The following is a 23,380-nucleotide window of genomic DNA, read 5'->3' as shown; positions in this document are numbered from 1 at the left end:
AACTCCCAAATCCAAATCCACATTGAGTTAGGTGATTTATGACCAGTCACACTTCCCAAATCCAGTAGTACTCCAATGCCTCCGATTGGAAAATGCATTTCTGTGGGTAACAGGCTGGCTGGGAAGTCTGTTGTTCCTGTTGTCTGGATTCACTAAAGGAAATTAATCACCTGTGCATCACACTGGGGAAATATCATCACACATAAATCTAGCCATGGCCCATCATGCATATCCAAGAGATCTCTAGTGGACAGTCCAATCTCAGACCACATACACTGCCTGCACCACCCCCCCCCCCTGCCCCCGATCTACTGAGTCTTTACTCAGGGGAGGAAGACTGAGAAGCGATAGGGGAAGGGCAACTCCAAAACTTTCCTCCTTTTTATATTCTCACTTGAATACTATACCTGCCATCATGGCTATATTCTACAATCCCCGGCCAAATGAGCTGGTAGGTAAAGTAAATTCAAGATCTGGAAATCAGATTAGTCTTTAAGCATAAAGAATAAAGTGCATGTAGAAAGGGCATTATAACCAGATAAACATTTCCAGGAGTTTCACAGAGAAAAAAACTGATGGCATTAAAGCAGGTTATTTGGCGCAGTGCAATGGAAACTTGGTGGAAGAAATGAATCTTGATGGGGTGCTGGAGAGGAAAGTATATGAAAGAAAGTGTATTTGTAAGTGTGAAGTTCACATGACAGCAAGAGTGAATAAAGGAGGTATCACAAAGGCCAAAAAAAAAACCAAAAGGAATCCACATGACACTGAAGTGCAAAGCTATGGGGAGCATCAAACACAAGGATGAGAATTTTAATTCCTTAGTTGTAGGAGACCAGGAACAAATGCACATCTGGGAGAAAGCAGATAACAGAAAATCATGCATTGATTCAAGATGCAATAAGGCCAACAGTATTTTGAAAAAGCTGATGTTTTTTTTTGAATGATGGAGGTTGTGTGTGAATTTAGTCAAATAATCTTTTTTAAATCTGAATATATCTAAGGCAGACACAAAGGCTCTCTCATTATGAAAGGCTGTAAGTGGGCATTTTTATGGGTTGAGGTATACATCACACTCGACCAGGATAGAAAATTCTGAAGATTCACTACTCTCTGCATGAGAACAGTTATCCTCATCTCACTCCTAATCAGGCTTTCCCATATTCTGAGACCAGGGCTCCCAATTATGGACTTCTCATCCAGAATAATCATCCTTCCAGCATTGCGCTTGTCTATTATTGTAACTTAGATGAAAATCAGACCACATTTTGTGAGTAATTAATGCAGAAAACCAGGTAATTGCAAAGGGTTCACAAACTTTTTCTTGCAATTGTATGATCTCATGAAGTCCCTATACAACTGTCATCATCTTCCATATTCAAATCCTCTCCTAATAAAGGCTGACACGTAACACCTTCCAAATGCTTACTGAAACTGGATATCTGTTTTCTATAATTTAACTGCAAGCCACCGAGATACTTTAATTGTCTACATTACCCAATATCTCACATTAAAAAAAAGGTTTTCTATTTTGTACACCAAAGTAGGTGACCTTACATTTTCCCACTTAACATTCTATCCAACATATTCATACACTTAGCATTCCTTTAAACTCTGGATGCCCTCTTCCCTGCTTGTAATCTAAACTGGTTTAATATCATCAGCAAATATGCAATTTGACATTTGATCCCTTCACCAAGTTGTTAATAATATTGTTTCATGATTAGCAATTAAAAATCTGAACTTAGGATCTGCTTGCTGAAATTTAAAAAAAAATCAAGTAATTAGTAAATACGTAGAGATTTGAAGAGAATGCATTACAAACAAAACAAAACTAGGTGCCATTTAATATAGAAAAACAAGGTCATAAAACCAGAGGAAGAGATTTTTTTAATGAAATTGTTAAAAGGATTGTAAACAACAAAATTCAACTAGGTGAGAACCACAAGTACTTGATTACCATTATTTAAACGGTACATGGACAGGAACGGTTTATAGGGATATGGACCAAGTGCAGGCAAATAGAACTAGTTTAGATAAGAATCTCTGTCAGCATGGACCAGTTGCACTGAGGGACCTGTTCCTTTGCTGCACAATTCAATGACTCAATGAGTTGGATGTTAATGTGATAAACTAGATCAGCAAATTTGTGGATGACACCAAGACTGGGTAAAGCGAGGAAGGCTGAGAAATGGTGGATGGAATTTAATGTAGACAAGAGTGAGATGGGAGGACAAATCAAGGCAGGACTTACAGATTGAATGGTGGGGTGTTGAGAAGTGTGATCGAACAGAAGGATCTGTGAGTACAGATCTTTAATTCCTTGAAAGAGGCATCACTGGTAGGTATGGTCATAAAGAGAGCATGTGGCTCATTGGCATTCATAGATCAAAGTACTGAGTACAGGAGTTGGGATGTTATATTGAAGTTGTATAAGATGTTGGTGAGAAAAAGGTGGTAACACTTGCAGACTACCGCACCCCCTACCCCACCCATCCTTAAGTGGGTGGTTGTTAACGGAGTGGATTTAAGCTAATTTGGCAGGGGTGGGAACCAGTGATAAGGCTGTTGGTTTACAAGCAGAAGCAGTGAGTATTGAGGCTGTCAGGAAGGACAGGCAGATGAGAAGGCAAAATTGCAATCACTGTGATGAGTTGCCGTGTAAAAGGGGGACAAATTGCAAAAAGAGTTATTGACACAGGACTGAAGGTTTTATACTTGAATGCATGCAGTATACAGAATAAGGTAGATGATCTTGAAGCACAGTTAGAGATTGGCAATTATGACATTGTGAGCATCACTGAGTTCTGGCTGAAAGAAGATTATGGCGAGGAGCTTAACTTCCAAGGATACGCATTGCATTGGCAGAGGAGGTGATGTGGTTCTGCTGGTAAAAAATGAAATCAAATCCTTAGAAAGAGGTGACATAGGATTGGAAAATGTAGAATTGTTGTGGGTAGAATTAAGAAACTGCATGGGTAAAAAAACCCTGATGGGAGTTATATACAGGCCTCCAAACAGTAGCCAAGATGGAGGCTGCAAATAACAATGGGAGATAGAAAAGGTATGTAAAAAGGGCAATGTTATGATAGTCAAGGGGGATTTCATTATGCAAGAAGATTGGGGAAATCAGCCTCGTGCTGGATCCCAGAGAAAAAAAAATTAATGGAAAGCTTACAAGAGGGCTTTTTAGAGCAGTTTGTGGTTGAGCCCACTAGGGGATCAGCTATTCTGGATTGAATGTGGTGTTATGAACCAGATTTGATTAGAGAGCTTCAAGTAAAGGAACTCTTAAGAGAAAGTGATCATATTAAGATATTATTCACCCTGCAATTTGAGAGGGAGATGCTAAAGTCAGATGTATTAGCATTACAATGGGATAAAGGAAATTAGCGAAGCATGAGAAAGGAGTAAAAGAGAAGCAGGAGTAGAAATTTGTCTGCCTTAAAATGTACTGGAGAGGCAGTAATAGGGGACAAGAAATTGGCGAATGAACTGATTAAGTCTTTTGCATCAGTCTTCATTGTGGGGGGGCAGGAGTGAGTGCAGTTGCTATTAAGAGGGAAAATGTGCTTGGGAAACTGAAAGGTCTGAAGGTAGATAAGTAGATAAGTCTCTTCGATCAAACAAACTACACCTCCAGGTTCTGTAAGAGGTCGCTGAAGAGAGCTTGAAAGCATTAGTAATAATCTTTCCAGAATGGTTATTCTTTAAAAGGAAAATTTTGCCTGCTGAATCTGTTAGAATTCTTTGAGGAAATAACAAGCAGGAAAGACGAAGGAGAATTGGTGGATATTGTGTTCTTGGATTTTCAGAAGGCCTTTGACAAGGTATCATGTGCAAGGTGCTTAACAGGATAAGAGCCTATGGTATTACAGGAAATATACTAGAATGGATAGAGCATTGGCTGATTGGCAAAGGATAGGAACAAAGGGAGTATTCTGATTGGCTGTGGATGATTAGTGTTGTTCTGCAGAGGTTGGTTTTGAAATCACTTCTTTTTATCTTGTAAGTCAACGACTTGGATGACAGAATTGATGCTTTTGTGGCCACGTTTGCGGACAATACTAACAGAGGAGGAGGAGTTGGTAGCATTAAGGAAGCAGAGAGGCTGTCGGATTTAAGACAGATTAGGAGAACGGGCAAAGAAGCGGCAGGTGGAATAGTGTTGGGAAGTGCATGGATAGAGCATTGGCTGATTGGCAGAGGCAAAGGATGAGAACAAAGGGAGCAGGAATAAAAGCTTAGACTATTTTCTAAATGGGGAGAGAAGTCAAAATTCCAAGGAGCAAGGAAACTTGTGAGTCCTTGGGCAGGATTCCCTAAAAGTTAACTAGCAGGCTGAGTCAATGGAGAGGAAGGCAAATGTAATGCTAGCATTCATTTCAAGAGGACTGGAACATAAGAAGGATGTAATGCTGAGGCCGTACAATGCACTGGTGAGGCCCCATTCGGAGTATTGTGAACAGTTTTGGGCCCCTCATTTAAGGAAGGATGTGCTGACATTGGAGAGGCTTCAGACGAAGTTCAGGAGAATGATTCCAGAAACGAAAGGGTTATTGTATCAGGAATGATTGACAACTCTGGGCCTGTACTCGCAAGAATTTATAAGAATGAGGGGGATCTGATTGAAACATATTGAACGTTGAAAGGTTAAGATAGAATGGATGTGGAGAGGATATTTCCTATGGTGGCGGAGTCTAGGACCACAGCCTTAAAAAAGAGGGAGATCCATTTAGAGTGGAGATGAGAAGGGATTTTTTTTAGCTAGACAGTGATGAATCTGTGGAATTCATTGACACAGGTGGCTGAGCAGGCTAGGTCACTGGGTTTATTTATAGTGGAGTTGATAGGTTCTTGATTAGTCAGGGCATGAAAGGCAGGAGAACAGGGTTCAGAGAGAAACTGATCGGCCATGATGAAGTGGCAAGCAGACTTGATGTGCTGAATGGCATAATTCTGATCCTATGCCTTATGGTCTAAATGACCCATTTCACTATGTAGTTCAATGCACGATAAAAAAAAATCTGAATGTGAAAATAAAAGCTGAGTATTGTGCGCAGTTCTGATCATCTACCTACAGGAAAGATAACAATAAGATTGAAGGAGTACAGAGAAAATTTACAAAGATGTTGCTGGGACTTGAGTTATAGGAAAGGTTGAAAAGGTTAAAACTTTATTCACTGGAGAGTAGGGGAACAAGGGAAGATTTGATAAAGATATACAAAATTATGAGGGGTATAGATAGGGTTAATGCAAGTAGGTAATTTCCATTGAAGTTGGGTGAAACTAGAACTAGAGGACTAGGGTTAAGGGTGAAAGGAGAAGTATTTAAGGGGAACTTCTTCACTCAGGGGGTGGTGAGAGTGTGGAAGTGGGTTTGATTTCAACACTTTAGAGAAGTTGCTATACTTGGACGGGAGGGGCGTGGAGAGCTATTGTCCAGCTGGAGGTTGAGGGACAAGCCAGAGTAACAGTTCGGCATGGATGAGATGGGCCAAGAGATTGTTTTTGTGCTCAGTGATTTGACTAGTAAATAGTGTGATGAAATTATAAAAAATGTTGCAAATCATCAATAATTTGTGGTGGCATGGCAGTGTAGTGGCCAGTGTAACATCATTACAGGACCAGCAACCCAGGACCAATTTCCACTGCTGTAAGGCGTTTGTACGTTGGGTTTCCTTCATGTGCTTGTTTCCTCTCACATTCCAAAGGCGGGTGGGTTAGTAGGTCAGTTGGTCACATGGGTGGTGTGGGGTCACTGGGCCAAAAGGGCTCTATTTCTGAGTTTTAAAAAAACAGCAATAATAGGTTGACTGTATATCAACGTGAGAATATAAATTATCAGGTTAACAACGAGCTTGTGAGGAACAGTCACCTGACCCCATCAATAGGCTCTGTACATGGGCGTAGCCAACACAACAATCTAGACAACACTCACAGAATGCTGGAGGAACTCAGCAGGCCAGGCAGCATCTATGGAAAAGAGTACAGTCGACATTTACGGAGTACAGGACCTGCTGAAGGGTCTCAGCCCAAAGCACCGACTATACTCTTTTCCACAGATGCTCCCTGGCCTGCTGAGTTCCTCCAGCACTTTGTGTGTGTTGCTTGGATTGCCAGCATCTGTAGTTTTTCTTGTGTTTGTAATTCTACAATAATATGGAGCTCTTTTGGATTTGAAGTTCAGTTGTACAAAATGAAATCAACTAGGTACCTCAGTAATGGAACAAACAAAAGCTGAAAGTGTGTTATTGAATGGAACAACTGCAGTTTGATTTCAAGCAAATATAATCCAAAAATTACCTCCATGAAAACAGCTTACTTACTATTTTAATAACATATTTTGCATCATTCCCAACATCATTTGCTGAAGCAGGAGCAGCTAGAAATAAAAACAATTAAAAAAATGACCAAAAATCAAACAATGCAGTGATTATTGACACAAAAATCCACCAGTGAATTCCCCACCCTATTCAAACCTCAGCTCTGACTGGGATATTACTCTAATGCTTTTTCAGCAGTTAAATTTGCCAGTTTCATTTTCAAGGACTTGCAATCATCTACTTACTAAAGGAAAGGTGATATAAACAAGGCTTTATATTGTGTTTAATCTGTGTAAAATTATTACAGAATAATATCTGTACTCACAACCCTTCCACAAACTACAGATGGTACATCATGAAATTACAAATGTTGATCCTAAGTCAGTGCTGAGTTAGTTATTTCAATCAATGGTCTGTAGTGCTGGCTTCAATAAAATCCAAGCACACACCATAGTCACAAAAACACTGCTGATGCTCAGTTTGCAACAGGACAGACCTGAAACATGAGTATCATAAGCAAGGCAGATGAACTCAGAGCATGGATCAATACATGGATGTCAATACATTACAGAGACTTGGATTTCTCAGGGGCAGGTATGGCTGCTGAAGGTGCTGGGCCTTAGATGTTTCAGACAGGAACAGGGAGGGAGACAAAAGAGGTGGGGGAGTGGCATTGTGAATCAGTGATAGTATCACAGCTGCAGAAAAGGAAGTCAATCAGACAGACATACTTTATTGATCCCGAGGGGAAATTGGGTTTTGTTACAGCTGCACCAACCAAGAGATAGTGAAGAAATATAGCAATATAAAACCATAAATAATTAAATAATAATAAATTAATCATGCCAAGTGGAAATAAGTCCAAGACCAGCCTATTGGCTCTGGGTGTCTGACACTCCGAGGGAGGAGTTGTAAAGTTTGATGGCCACAGGTAGGAATGACTTCCTATGACGCTCAGTGTTACATCTAGGTGGAATAAGTCTCTGGCTGAACGTACTCCTGTGCCTAACCAGTACATAATGGAGTAGATGGGAGACATTGTCCAAGATGGCATGCAACTTGGAAAGCATCCTCTTTTCAGACACCACTGTCAGAGAGTCCAGTTCCACCTCCACAACATCACTGGTCTTATGAATGAGTTTGTTGATTGTGTTGGTGTCTGCTACCCTCAGCCTGCTGCCCAGCACACAACAGCAAACATGATAGCACTGGCCACCACAGTCTCATAGAACATCCTCAGCATCTTCCGGCAGATGTTAAAGGACCTCAGTCTCCTCGGGAAATAGAGACTGCTCTGACCCTTCTTGTAGACAGCCTCAGTGTTCTTTGACCAGTCCAGTTTATTGACAACTCGTATCCCCAGGTATATGTAATCCTCCACTCTACTGGTTGTTTTTTTTTCAGACCCCCCACAATAGCTACAGAGATATCAAGGAGCAGATAGGGAGGCAGATTCTAGAATGATGCAATAATAATAGGGTTGTAGTGATGGGTGATTTTAACTTTCCTAATATTAACTGTTATCTCCTTAGAGCAAAGGGTTTAGACAAGGTGGAGTTTGTTAACTGTGTTCAGGAAGGTTTCCTGACACAATATGTAGATAAGCCAGCTAGAGGAGTGGCTTGATCTGGTAATGGGAATGAACCTGGTCAGGTGTCAGACCTCTCGGTGGGAGAAAACTTTGTAGTGATCACAACTATCTCCTTCATCATAGTGATGGAGAGGGATAGGGGTAGAGGGAAATATGATGCTACTAGGCAGGAACTTGGGAACATAAATTGGGAACAGATGTTCTCAGGTAAATACACAGCAGAAATGTGGCAAATGTTCAGGGACCATTTGCCTGGCATTCTGCACAGGTATGTTCTATTGAGGCAAGGAAAAGATGGTAGGCTTAACAAACCTTGTTGAACAAAGGATGTAGGAAATCTAGAAACCAAGAAAAGCTTACAAAAGGTTCTAGGTACAGTTAGAGCTCTATAAAATTACAAAGGTACCAGGAAGAAGCTCAAGAATGAAATCAGGAGAGCTAGAAGGGGCCATGAGAAGGCCTAGGCAAGCTTGATAAAGGAAAACCTTAAGGCCTTCTACAAATATGTGAAGAGCAAGCAGATGAACTGTGTGAAAATAGGACCAGTCAGCAGTGATAGTGGAAACAAGTGCATGGAGCTGGAGGTGGCAGCAGAGGAGCTTAACGAATACTTTGCTGCAGTATTCATCCCTGAAAAGGAGCTTGGCAATTGTGGGGATGACTTATAGCGGACTGAAATGCTTGAGTATGTAGACATTAAGGAAGAGGACGTGCTGGAGATTTTGAAAGGTATTAAGTTAGATAAGTTGCCGGAACTGAACAAGATATACCACAGGCTATGGTGGGAAGCAAAGGAGGAAATGGTAATGATCTTTGCATCGTCAATAGGGACAGGAGAAGTACTAAAAGATTGGAAGGTTGTAAATGTTGTTCCCTTGTTCAAGAAAGGGTGTAGAGGTAACTCAAGAAATTGAGTCTTACTTCAGTGGTGGGCAAGTTGTTGGAGAAGTTCCTGAGAGGCAGAACTTATGAGCATTTGCAGAGACATAATCTGATTAAGGATAGTCAGAATGGCTTTGTCACGAGCAGGTCATAACTTACAATTGAATTCTTTGAGGATGTAACAAAACACATTGATGAAGGTAGAGCAGTAGATGTAGTGTATATGGATTTCAGTAAGGCATTTAATAAGGTTCCCCATGCAAGGCTCATTCAGAACATAATGAGGCAAAGGATCCAAGGAGACCCTGCTTTGTGGATACAGAATTGGCTTGCCCACAGAAGGCAAAGGGTGATTATAGATGGTTCATATTCTGCATGGAGGATGGTGATCAGTGGTGTTCTGCAGGGTTCTGTTCTGGGACCCCTCCTTTTGTGATTTTTATAAAAGACCTGGATGAAGAAGTAGAAGGGGAGTTAATAAATTTGCTGATGACACAAAAGATGGGGGTGTTGTGGATAGTCAAGAGGATTGTCAGAGGTTAGAGTGCGACATAGATAGGATGCAGAACTAGGCTGAGAAGTGGCAGATGGACTTCAACCCAGATAAGCATGAAGTGGTTCATTTCGGTAGGTCAAATTTGAAGACAGAATGTAATATTGATGGTAAGACTCTTGGCAGTGTGGAGGATCAGCAAGATCTTGGGGTCTATGTCCACAGGATACTCAAAGTTGCTATGCAGGTTGACAGTGTTGTTAAGAGGGCGTATGATGTGCTGGCCTTCATCAACTACAGGATTGACTTCAAGAGTCATAAGGTAATGTTACAGCTATATAAGACCTTATTTTGACCCCACTTGGGGAGTACTGTGTTCATTTCTGGTCACCTCTCTACAGGAAGGATGTGCGTACTATAGAAAGCGTTCAGAGAAAATTTACAAGGATGATGCTTGGATTGGAGAGTATGACTTATGAGAATAGTTTGAGTGAATTTGACCTTTTCTCTTTGGAGTGACGGAAGATAAGAGGTGACCTGATAGAGGTGTACAAAATGATGAGAGGCATTGATCATGTGGCTAGCCAGAGGCTTTTTTCCAGGGCGGAAATGGCTAACATAAGGAGACATATTTTTAAGGTGCTTGGAAGTAGGTACAAAGGACACATCAGAGGTAAGTTTTTCCATACAGAGTGGTGGATGTGTAGAATGCACTGCCAGTGATGGTGCTGGAGGAGGATACAATAAGGTCTTTTCAGAGACTCAGATAGGTACATGGAGCTTAGAAAAGTAGAGGGCCATGTGGTAGGGAAATTCTATGCAGTTTCTAAAATAGGTTACATGGTCTGTACAACATTGTGGGCTGAAAGGCCTGTAATGTGCTGTAGATTTCTATGTTCAATGTTATCTATCCTCAATTAGTTCAGAAACCAAAGTATATTGTCAAGTATTACTGTTACTATGCATTATTAATTGTTAGGTAAAATCAGTTGAATATTGTGGTTAAAGGAATATAAATTGGAAAAATATTATGTTTCCATTACGACTCAATATTTCACTGGTATACACCTGTCAGTTTCTGAGCAATTAAATGTATTTCAACATTTAATACATCAAAAAAGTATTTCCAACTGAAAATATTTAAGTTGTAGAACCTCCTGAGTTCTCAACAAACACACCTGGCTGCACCATGTCATGCTCAGGTAATCCAATCTGCCTGTTTTGACGGTTTTCAGCACCATGCTTTTTGAGTCAAGATCACAAATTTGCGCCAAGTTTACTCAATCTTTGATGCTAGCATCAATATTTTTCAAAACACATCAAATTGGACACTTAACATCTGCCAGAGACCAAAGCTACGTTTACCGTGCAAAAAGAGCAACAAAGTAAACTTCTGCAGACTGATGTATTTATTGGAAATAAAATACTTTGCTGTTTTGTTCTAACCTCTTGGAATACCTAAGCTCTTATTCTATCAGGAACAATATCAGGTTTGCTGGCCACCATTACTTGTGCTCCAATAAGTGACCGATAGTTCTAAGATAATAAGACAAAAACTACACTTCACTCGATGATTGTCAAATAAAGGCTCACCTTATATATGTGGTGAATTTCAATGCATTTACAAAAATTTATCTTATTAGTAAAATCACGAACTAATAAACATTCTCTCTATTTCTGGATAACACTACCTTAGTGTTATCCAGAAATGGAGAGAAAGTATATTCTGAATTAGGGTTTAATATGGATAGAATTGATCATACAATTGATACAATGAATTAATAAATAAGGGGATAGGGAGAGAGTGGGTGGTAAACCGGAATGGGTGGGGAAAAAATAAAAATAAATAGATAGATAGATAGATAAATAAATAAATAAATAAATGGGTGGGGAATGGGTGGGGAAAAAATAAAAATAAATAGATAGATAGATAGATAAATAAATAAATAAATAGAATTAAATTTAGCAAAGAACATCCCTCACACTTTGCTTTTCATTAACTGCCACAAGCAATACCAGGAGCAATGCAACTTGCAGGGAATAATGCAGTTTTGGACATACTTTTCCCACAGGATGAAAGTCAAAAGCTTTATAGACTGAGTTTCCCCTTGATGTAGAAAAAAACTAAATGGAGACTCATAAAAATATCAGGATGGATTCAGTTTGTGATGCTCAGAGATTCCTTGTTACTACATAGCACTCTGATGCAAAGCAACCTCCCAGTAAAACAGTAAATACTGAATGTTTGTTGACTGTGAATCACTTAAAGAGCTCAGGCTTTCTCACGAAATAAATTGTGCAAAAAGATATTCTTTACCTAAGTGAATCAGTCCAAATCCACCGCTGCCAATAACTTTCCCAAGTTTCCAATGTCTTTTCTCAGAATCTGTCAGAACCAATCCCTCAGGCAGAGGTTCAGGAAGCTTCTTTCGAGTGGTACCCTTGGGTGGCATAATCCCTACAAAGAACAAGACTGGTGTTACTTTTGTATCTGGAAGCTGAAAAAGGAATTAGCACTTATTTCAAAGGTTCTGTTGACCATAATCTTTCTGCTCACTTTCCCACAATTGATCAGGTTATGCTAATATCTTATGGTTAGAGAATGTGGAACAGATTCTTGCACCTCAATAGACCTTAAAACCTTGATACAAGAACAGAATTAGGGTATTCAATCCAATGAGTTTGGCTCTGCCATTCAATCATGAATATTTTTCAAATGTCAGCTTTCTGCTTTCACCCAGAACCCTTTTTTTTTAAATAATCAACAATCTATCAACCTCAGCCTTATATATAACTGAAGAGCTGGCCTCCACAACTCTGAATTCCACCTACACACCGCTCTTTGGCTGAAGTTTTAAAGGTAAATTCCTTTATCTTCAGACTGTACCCTCAGATCATGGACTCTCCCACTCATGAAATCATCCTCTCCACATTCACTCCATCAGTCCTTTCAGAGTTCAGTAGGTTTCATCGAGCCAAAGAACATTAAAGGATGCATACATGCCCTCTGGCTCAACAAAATGATGCCAACTTTGGTGCCCACCCAGCTAGCCTCGATTCCCTGTGCTCAGCCCATATCCCTGCAAATCCTTACAAAGAACAAGACTGGCATAATCCCTACAAAGAACAAGAATAGTGTTACTTTTGCATGTGGAATCAGAAAAAGGAATTAGCACTTATTTCAAGGGTTCTGTTCATCATAATCTATCTGCTCACTTTCCCACAATTGATCAGGTTATGCTAATGCCTTATGGTTCAGAGAATAAGGAGCCACTCCATCTACCTACCCAAGTCCTTCCTAAATAACCCTATTGTACCGTCCTCGATCATCTTCTGGAAATTCATTCCATGTACTCACCACTCTCTACATGATAAGGGTGCCCTCTAAAGTCCCTTTTAAATCTTTTCCCTCTCATCATAAACCTATGCCACGTAGTTTTGGGCTCCACTACCATGTGGAAAAGACTTTTACCGTCTACTATATAAATGCTTTTCATAACTTTAGATATTTCTATTAAAGTCACCACACATTCTATATTCCAAGGAAGTAAGACCTACACTGGCCAACCTCTCCCTTTAACCTAGGACTTCTAGTTCTGGCAACATCACTGTAAATCTTCTCTGCATGCTTTCCAGTTTAACCACATCTTTCCTATAGCAGGGTGATTAAAACTATACATAATACTCCAAGTATGGCTTCTCCAAAGACTTTTGCAACTGTAACACAATGTCCCAACCCTGAATTCAATGCCCTGACTAGAGAAGGCCAGTGTATTAAAAGCCCTTTTCACCGCTCTGATTAATTGTGATGCCACTTTCAATGGGCTATGCACTTGTACTCCTAAATCTCCCTGTTCCATTGCACTAGCATTCATAGTGTAAGCCCTAAGGTGGTTTGACTTTCCAAAACTTATCATCTCATGTTTACCTGTACTGAAATCCACTTGCCACTCCTTGGCCAACTTCCCGAACTGATCAAGATCCCCTTGCAATCTATGATAACTTTCTTCACCATCAGCACCACCTAATTTTGTGTCATGCACAAATTTACTATACAAAACTTATATCCAATTCATTTATATAAATAACAAAAACAAGGGTCCCAACAAGAAACCCCGCAGCTCACGAGTCACCAGCCTCCATTCCGAGAAACTTCAACCACCATCCACTCTTCCTAGCTTCAAACCAATTTCGAATCCACCTACCTTTTCCGGGATTCCATGGGATCTAACATTCCAAACCAACCTACCATGTGGGACCTTGTTAAAGGCCTTGCCAAACTCCAAATAGGTAACATTTGCTCCCCAACATTCATCTTCCCTTTTGGTTAGCTCTTTAAAGAACTCTAAAAGATTCATCAAACATGACTTCCCATGCACAAAGCCATGCAAGCTCCTCCTGATCAGACTCTTGTACCCTGTCCTCTCAGAATTCCTTCCAGAAACTTCCCCACTACTGACCTCAGACAGGCTGGTCTGATGTTCCCTGGCACGTCTTTGCTACCGTTATTAAACAATAGTATATTAGCTACCTTCCAGTTCTCGACGCCCTTACCAAGAGCTAATGGCAGCACAGGAGCTATTGGTTAGTCTAATACGATTCCAGCAACCTGGGTTCAATTCCACTACTGCCTGACTTTGTACATTCTCTCTGTGACCATTTAGGTTTCCTCTGGGTGCTCCAGTTTCCTTCCCCATTACAAAGACATGCCGGCAAAGGTTAGTAAGTTGTGGGCATGCTGTGTCTGCACCAGAAGCATGGCAACATTTCCAGGCTGCCCCCACACATCCTTGGGCAGTTTGATTGGTTGGCACAAACAATGCATTTCACTGTACATGTGACAAATAAAGCCGTTCATTAATGTTAAATACCTTCAAAATTAGCTCTCCTTCAGTTTAGGACCCTAACCTGTTGATCTGGTTAATCCTTTTCCATTATTACTCTAAAATTAATCCAATTATGGCCACCAGACTGGCACTGACAGCCTTCCCAAACTACAGTTGCTGGCCCTGCCTCGTTTCCCAAGAGGAGGTCCAGGGTTACACTTTCCTAACTAGGACCTTCTATATTTTGACTCAGGAAACTTTCCTCGATGCATTTTACAAATTCCACCCCACCCCGGGTCCTTAACCCTCAGGGTGGTTTAGACAATAACAGGGAAATTAAAATCTCCTTGTAATACAATGCTAATGTTCTTACAGCTAAGCACAATTTCTCTACACACCTGCTCCTCAAGTGCCCACTGGCTATTGGAGGTCTGTACTACATCCACACTAGAGTGACTATCCCTTTGTTCTTCTGACTTCACACATATGGCCGGACTTAACAATCCCCCAGGAATGGCATCCCTAAGTACTGCTGTTACTGCTTGGTCTCTCATTAAGAAGGCAACACCCCCTCCCAAATGTACCTGTCAAATCTGAACCATCTGTATTCTGGAATACTGAGCTGCCACCCTGCCCTCCTCGCATTATGGCTAACAATATTCCAGACTCAAGTTGTGCTTTTAGTTTGTACAATTTACCTGTTGAAAATAAATGTAGTTTAACTGAATAGTTCTTTTATTGTGCCCCTGGATATCCTGATTACTAGACTTGCTCTTGGTGGCTAGTGCTTAATCCCATGACATGCCCTGCTCAGAGTCCCATCCCTCTGTCGGTCTAATTTAAACCATCATGTGTAACACTTGCAAATTTCTCTGCAAGGATACTGGTTTTTCTCTGACTCAAGTACAACCTATCCCTCTTAGAATATCGAATAGTACAGCACAGAACAGGCTCTTCGGCCTATGATTTGGTCCAACATTTTACCCGACTCTGGGATCAAGCTAACCCTTTCCTCTTGCACAGCCCTCCATTTTTCTTCCATCCATGTGCCCATTGCAATATTACCACTCCTGTCAGTGTGTGCAGCAGACCCACCACTCTGTGTAATGGACTTGCCTGTCACATCCACTTTACACTTTGCTCCTGACACCTTAAAGTTATGCTTGCTCATATTAGTCATTTTCGCCCTGGAACAAAGTCTCTGGTTGTCCACTCAATTTATGCCTCTTATCATCTTGTACACTTCTATCAAGTCAGCTGCCATTTTCCTTTACTCCAAAGAAAAAAGCCCTGGCTCACTCAACCTATCCTCACAAGACTCCAGTCAGTTCGGACTAGAAACAACTCCTCTTCCACAATCACCATCATCAGCACAGGTGCCCCCTGGCTCTACTCACTTTATACTGTGAGGATAACCACAGCTCCAATGCCACATGTAATTTGCTGGTGACATCACTGATGTTGGGTGAGTCAAAGGTGGTGACGAGTCAGCATAAAGGAGGGAGACTGAAGATCTGGCCGAGTGGTGCCACAACGATGACCTTTCACTCAATATCAGCAAGACCAAGGAGCTGATTATTGACTCCAGAAGGAAACTGTAGGTCTTATTGGGGGAATCGGAGATGGAGAGGGTCAGCAACTTTACATACCTCAGTATTATCATTTCAGAGGATCTGTCCTGTCCAGCATAAGTGCCATTAAAAAGAAATTATGGCAGCTCCTCTATTTTCTCAGGAGTCTGTGAAGGTTTGGCATGACATCTAAAACTCTGAAAAACTTGTATAGATGTGCAGTGGAGAGTATATTGGCTGGCTGCATCATGGCCTGGTATGGAAATACCAATCTCCTTGAATGGAAAATGTATACAATCCATTACAGGTAAAGCCCTCCACACCATTGTGCATGTTTACATGGAGTGCTATTAGAGGAAAGCAGCAACCATCATCAGGGACCCCACCATCCAGGCCATGCTCTCTTCTCACTGCTGTCATTAGGAAGGAAGTACAGGAACCTCAGGACCCACACCACCAGATTCGGAACAGTTATTACCCCTCAACGATCAGGCTCGTGAACCAGAGAGTATAATGACACTCAACGTCACTCAACACAACACTGAACTATTCCCACAACCGATGGATTCACTTTCAAGGACACTTCATTTCATGTTTTCAATATTTATTGTTTACTTATTATTTCTTTTTCTTTCTTTTCTATTTGTACAGTTTGTTGTCTTATGCACACTAGTTGCTTACTGGCCTGTTGGACGTGGTCTTTCACTGATTAAATTGAGTTTCTTCTATTTACTGTGAATGCCTGCAAGAAAATGAATCTCAGGGTTGTCTCTAAATTCTCCACACCCTTCCTATAATATACAGGTACAGGTCACCCATTGCTCCAGAGATCCCAAAAGTACAAGGCCGTAAATACCTGACCTGTGCAGCAGCTCCTTGGCCACGCATTCAACTGGCCTACCATTCTATTTCTGATCTTGCAGGCATGTGGCCCTGGGAATAATCTGGAGATCACTACCCTCAAGGTCCTGCTTTTTAACTTCTTACCTAACTCCCTGTCCTCATTCTGCAGGACCTTATCCCTCGTCCCATCTACAGTGCAATAAAATGTATTTACCTCCCTTGGAGGTTTCCATGTTTCAGTTATCATGCAGACTGCATCAGGATTTCCTCCAGGATTTCCCTGTTTTGCTGCATTCATTTTACCCTCTACCTTCACAAGCCTTCCAGGGCCTGCTGTAGTGAAACATCCCCACAGCATGATGCAGCTACCACCTTGCTTCGTGGTAGGGATGGTGTGTTTTTGATGGTGGGTGGTGTGTGGCTCACGCCAAACATACCGTTTAGTTTGATGACCAAAAAGCTCAATTTTGGTTTCATCAGACCATAGAACCTTCCTCCAGCTGACTTCAGAGTCTCTCACATGCCTTCTGGCAAACTTCAGAATTCAAAAACTCATTTCCTGTGAGTTTTTTTCAACAGTGGCTTTCTCTTTGCCACTCTCCCATAAAGTTGTGACTGGTGAAACACCCGGGCAACAGTTGTTGTATGCACACTCTCTCCCATCTCAGCCACTGAAGCTTGTAACTCCTTCAGAGTTGTCATAGGTCTCTTGGTGGCCTCCCTCATGAGTCCCCTTCTTGCAGGGTCACTCAGTTTTTGAGGATGGCCTGCTCTTGGCAGATTTACAGCTATGCCACATTTTTTCCATTTCTTGATGATTGACTGAACTGTACTCCAATGGATATTCAGTGACTTGGAAACTTTCTTATCTCCATCTCCTGACTTGTGCTTTTCAATAATATTTTCATGGAGTCGCTTGGAGAGTTCTTTTGTCTTCATGGTGTAGCTTTTAACCAGGATACTGACTCACCAGCAGTTGGACCTTCCAAATACAGGTGTATTTTTACTACAATCAATTGAAACACCTTGAATGCACAAGGTCTCCAAAAACAGATCTCCATTTAACTAATTACATGACTTCTAAAAGCAATTGGCTGTATCAGTGATGATTTGCTGTGTCATATTAACAGGGGTGAATACTTAAAGCAATCAATTATTTTGTGTTTTATATTTATAATTAATTTAGATCACTTTGTAGAGATCTGTTTTCACTTTGGCACAGAAGAATCCTTTTCTGTTGATTAGTATATAAAAAAAGCCAAATTAAATCCATTGTAAAGCAATAAAACATGAAAACTTCCGGGGGGGGGGGGGGTGAATACTTTTTCCCGGCATTCTATGACATTTATACCAAAATGTACAGCAACCACTGTCTGTACACTTGACATCTCACAAATATGCTGCAACTACACAGAGATATCTTTAACCTTGGCAACAGGGAGGCCAGCACATGATCATGGTGTCTCTTCTGAGGCAACAGTCTCTCCTGTATGTCCCGCTCATGTTCAGTCTCCTATCTCTATTGTCCTATCTGACCGCAATCTTTCTCCCTGAACTGGTCACAGTGCCAGAGACTTTACTGCAACTGCTAGCCCCTCAAAGATCAACCTACATCCCCCACCACCCCCAACAGTGTCCAAACAGTTATACCTACTAGTGAGGCAAATAGTCTACTCCCCTTTCTGCTACTGGTGCTCACCCATCTATCCGAAGCGTCTATCTTGGTTGTTATCACCTTAGTATAAGGCTACAAAGGTTCAAAGGTTAATTTATCAAAGCATGGATAACACTGAAATGTGACTTCTCCAGATAGCCATGAAACAAAGAACATGAAAATTGTTCAGAGAAACGTCAAGCCCACCCACTCCCCACACAAGAAAGAACAGCATCCTGATGACCAATCCCCAAAACCCCTCCCCCACACAAAAATGGAACAAGAACATCAACCCCCCCCAAGAAACACTCCCCCACACAAAAAACTAACAGAACATCAACTGCCAAACCTCCTTCTTTCTCACAAAACATTAAAAAAGCATCCTACGATATCACTAGCATTCATTGAAAGAAGGGACACCACGAGGCAGAGAGGCCTATCCCCCTGCCACAGTGAGCCACACTGCGAAAGGCCACTCACAGACTTCTCCCACAGCAATCAAAAGGAAGGCAGTAGGTGCTGAACTCTCACTCACCTTCTGCATTCACCTCAATCTCCCTCGATGCTTTAATCACCAAATAATGAGCGCTTCAACTGGAAAAATGGAGTTGAACATCAGCTCATGCACCATCTCAAAGTTTCCTCACATCAAGACCATCCGCGTACGCGCTCACTACCCAGAATCTTCTCAGAGACAGAAAGCACTAGGTCACTCAAACAGACTCCAAACTGTAAACTGCAAGCTCTAACAGTCACAGGAACATTCTTATGGTGAAAAACAAATGTAAGAGAAGTAAAAGAGACATTTTCGCGAGCTCAGTGTCCCAGGTGATCCTAAATACATCCAACTTGCTTTCGGGTGTGCAGGCAAAATGACAAAGGGAACATCGCCATTTGTTAAGAGGCGGAACAAGACTCACACTCTTTGCCGACGGTGTGGGGCTAAAACATTTCACCTGCAGAAATCTACCTGTGGTAAATGTGCCTATCCTGCCAAGAGAAAGAGGAAGTATAACTGGAGTGTGAAAGCCGAAAGAGAAACACAACCGGCACAGGTCGCATGAGGCACCTGAAGGTGGTGTTTTGGAGATTCAGTAATGGATTCCATGAAGGCACCACTCCAAAGCCCAGGCGAGCTGCAATGGCTTCTGCCAGCACCGCATAAACTGTTGGTGTATCAATAATAACAAATAAAGCTATGCTTTGTAAAGTTAAAAAAAAATACATCCAACTCCAGTTCAATGAGACATCAACAACAGGCAATTCATTTGGTTGAAGTTCATCATAAATTGTAAGGGAATTATGTAATAGATTATGGTTATTGACAATGCAATAGTAATAAGTTATGCAAAGAGTAAAGCTCCATAGTGTCATCCACAGATAAAATTTTACATGCCTGTTCACCATTAGTATGCAGAATAGAAAGTGCAGGTGGGCATTTGGAAACATTACTTTAAGCAATGCTGCACTAAATTAACTGGAAAAATCACCATCCCTTTCTTGTGGGCATAAACTTGCCACTGTTTTGAAATACTATAAAGAAAACACTGATTCTGATACACAGTATAGTTGTGTACTTCTGAGGCTGAACTTCTGAAGCAAAGGAGCCTCATCCCAAATCAGAATTAGGGTGGGCATGTCTATCATTTAACATGCAGGACAGGGAAAAGAACAGCTACAAAACCAACAGGAATCTATTGAGGTAAATGATAACAATTAATATCATGTTAAATCTTGTGCAAGGGATTGTGGAAAGAAAACTTCCATTGAAAACTAATTGAGGTTTAACAGAATTTCCCTCCAGTTCTGCTGGGACTGGGAAACTGCATCTTGTTGATATTAATGTATACAGCCACCCACATGAAACAGCTCTCATTCACTGAATGCTGAAAGGCCACACTACCCCTATTGCAGGCAATTCCTCCACCCAGTATCCATCACCAGATCCCATTCTCTGAAACTAGACCCCTCTCCATCCGTACCACTCCCCAGCCTTGCATTCCCACTCCTTTTTCCTCAGGTGCAGATGTCTATGACCTGTCCCATGTAAAGACCAGTATCTCACTCTCCACACCCCCCCCCACCATGCAATATCCCACAACGTGAACCCCTCCTCCTTGAGCAACAGGTGGAGAGCATGAATCACATCCTTTATGTGACCACATATAGCCTACACACAACGGGCGCAAATCATCTGGCAAAAGATCTCGTTGATTTTGCATATCCTTCTAACTTCACTGCCATGAAAGGACAGTACAAATCTGTGTTAAGAATAGTTAACCTGTAGAATGTTACGGCCATGATTGACTATACCCAAATATCCACAAACTGAAGCCAAGCTTCTTCCGAGTTTCCTTGTTTGGGTTTGGAGATTACGGGCAATCTTAACATCGTATCCACAGTTTCAGTTTCATTTCCACAAATGGATACGTGAATACTGCAAGATTCTGCTCGCCGACAAATAATTAACACCTCAAGCCGATCCTAATGTTGTAAATCGCCTGCTTAAAATTAAATAAACGGGAGGCTCATTCATTATTTAGTCCGCGGCCAAAATAAATAATATCGAAAACGATGCAAATACTAGATAGGAGAAAAGTAGTTTCGCACTGCTGTGATCTAATTTGGTGGGTATTCCGTCCAACTTTTTTTGGCCTTTATTACTCCAGTTTACATATGGTCACTCTTAGTTAATTTCTCAAATTATAATTCGTTTTAAAGTCTACCTTTCACATTTCCATGGCCTCTTGTTAGTGCTTTACACGACCGGACTACTAAAGACAAGCTTAAAGACAAAAAGAACACATTTTGTTGAAGCTCAATCGAGGAACTTTCCAGCTGGCCGGAAACTAACAGCGCGCAGACCCGGAGCCGGATTGACAGCTGCCGGCTCCGAGCCTCAGGCCGGGACTCCGGAAGTTCAGTGACGGCTTTGCCCGAGTAAAGTTAGTGACTGTGCAGAGAGCGAACTGCCGCAGTCGCTACATGAGAAAGTGTTTAAATCTTTCAGTGCCGTTACCTGTCCGTACTGAACTTCCTGAAAACGCGAGTCCGTAGCGGCGCTTTGAAACTCTCCAGAAGCGCGGAGCGGCTGAGGGTTTGCGAACAAATGCTTCCAGTTCCACTGAGAAACCGAAACTGAAGAGCAGTCTGGTGACAACTGACACAGATGGGAATAAACTTTACAGTAGGGGAGTGGGAAGATGAGGGACAACACCAGTATCTGGATTTTGTCCTGAACCGCACTGCAACAATGGAGAAATGCACAACGCACCCCAATTCCCCACTTGTTGCGAAGCGCAGGAGCAGCCGACCCGGGTACATTAAAACTCCGAGAATCTATCGGACACTTTTCAATATCCAAACACAGTTTACTTTTATTTCCTTACGTGTCACGCACTGATATAAATTCAAGTGAATTTAACGTAGCGGGATATATACAGGGACTCCGGACGCCTGACACAGCTGTAAACCTCTTTACCTTCCCGATCCCTGGTGTTTCAGATCCAAACCACAGTCTGGTCCCCACTTCGTCATCCGTACTCGGGACATCAACTCTTATTGAGCTAATGACTGAGGCAAATGTTAGGATATTTCAACAAGGTGCTGACTTGTTTTTTGAGTTCTACTGGATTATGCAGCAATGCCTATGGTGTTTAGTTGTTCATATTTAGTTGTTTTTTTCCTCTCTCTGCCCATCACTCTACCTGTTCTCCATCTCTGGTGCTTTCTCCGCCCCCATCTCCCTTTCTTTCTCCCGAGGCCTCCCGTCCCATGATCCTTTCCCTTCTCCAGCTCTGTATCACTTTCGCCAATCACTTTCCAGCTCTTAGCTTCACCTCACCCCCTCCGGTCTTCTCCTATCATTTCGCATTTCCCCCTCCCCCCACTACTTTCAAATCTCTTACTATCTTTCCTTTCAGTTAGTCCTGACGAAGGGTCTCGGCGCGAAATGTCAACAGTGCTTCTCCTTATAGATGCTGCCTGGCCTGCTGTGTTCCACCAGCATTTTGTGTGTGTTGTTTGAATTTCCAGCATCTGCAGATTTCCTCGTGTTTGCAGTACAGGACATGGTGCTTTTGGGGACTTGTGTCACTGATTTAATCTTTGCAGATGCACTGTTCCAACTGGTGGAGGGGCCACGGTAGTGTAGCAATGCTATTACAGCTTGGGGGGGGGGTTGGAGTTCAATTCTGACATCATCTGGAAAGGAGTTCGTGAAAGTGTGGGTTTCCTTCAAGTGCTCCAGTATCACAGTGAATGGCGGTGCTGGCTAGAAGGGCCGAATGGCCTACTCCTGCACCTATTGTCCTCTCCCAGTCCAAAGGCATACCAGTTGGTAGGTTAATTGGTCACTGTAAACTATCTAGTGATTAGGCCAAGGTTAAGTCAGTGACCAGGTTGTCGGCAGATTGGCTGGAAGGGTCTGTTCTGAGCTGTGTCTGTAAATAAAGTAAACACACTTGGTTCTTCAGAATCCTAATCTCTTATGATTTTTCTTCTGGTCACAATACCTGAACTTTTCACATAAATCTCGAGCCCTTCCAGCTGGCATATCCTAAACCTCCTATTGACCATAAGGTATAGGAGGAGGCCATTCGGTCCATTGAGTCTGCTCCGCCATCCAATCATGGGCTGATCCACTTCTTCCGGTCATCCCCACTCCCCTGCCTTCTCCCCATACCCTTTGGTGCCCTGGCTGATCAAGAACCTATCTCTGTCTTAAATACACCCAATGACTTGGGCTCCACAGCCACTTGTGGCAACAAATTCCACAGATTTACCACCTGCTGACTAAAGTAATTTCTCCGCATCTCTGTTCTAAATGGATATCCTTCGATCCTGAAGTCATGCCCTCTTGTCCTAGAATCCCCTACCATGGGAAATAACTTTGCCGTATCTAATCTGTTCCGGCCTTTTAACATTCGGAATGTTTCTATGAGATCCCCCGTCATTCTCCTGAACTCCAGGGAATACAGCCCAAGAGCTGCCAGATGTTCCTCATACAGTAACCCTTTCAGTCCTGGAATTATTCTTGTGAATCTTCTCTGAACCCTCTCCAATGTCACTATATCCTTTCTGAAATAAGGTGCCCAAAACTGCACGCAATACTCCAAGTGTTGTCTCACGAGTGCCTTATAGAGCCCCAACATCACATCCGGGCTCTTATATTCTATACATCTAGAAATGAATG

The 23,380-nt window shown here is 41.9% G+C and overlaps 1 protein-coding gene and 1 pseudogene across 5 annotated transcripts in view; one reads left to right on the top strand and one right to left on the bottom strand.

Annotated features, from left to right (window-relative positions):
- The window catches only part of LOC132402906 (serine/threonine-protein kinase VRK1-like), an 88,803-nt gene extending 66,814 nt beyond the window's left edge, over nt 1-21,989 (bottom strand). The window contains exons 1-3 of one of the 5 annotated variants that reach the window (XM_059985987.1): nt 21,668-21,989; nt 11,610-11,750; nt 6,330-6,385 (exon numbers count right to left, since the gene is read on the bottom strand). In XM_059985987.1, coding sequence (XP_059841970.1) covers nt 6,330-6,385; nt 11,610-11,745 — 192 coding nt within the window. In that variant the 5' untranslated portion in view covers nt 11,746-11,750; nt 21,668-21,989. Of the gene's footprint in view, nt 1-6,329; nt 6,386-11,609; nt 11,751-20,912; nt 21,135-21,205; nt 21,540-21,667 lie in introns of those variants that run through there. The other 4 variants (XM_059985988.1, XM_059985989.1, XM_059985990.1 and 1 more) reach the window with 4 other exon arrangements.
- LOC132402495 (large ribosomal subunit protein eL37-like) lies at nt 19,024-19,366 on the top strand (annotated as a pseudogene).
- Nucleotides 21,990-23,380: the final 1,391 nt, after the last annotated feature.

Source organism: Hypanus sabinus, chromosome 12, assembly GCF_030144855.1.
Source record: "Hypanus sabinus isolate sHypSab1 chromosome 12, sHypSab1.hap1, whole genome shotgun sequence".
NCBI lineage: Eukaryota > Metazoa > Chordata > Chondrichthyes > Myliobatiformes > Dasyatidae > Hypanus > Hypanus sabinus.
Note: the sequence above shows the minus strand (reverse complement) of the source record. Positions and strands in the feature narration are given on the sequence as shown.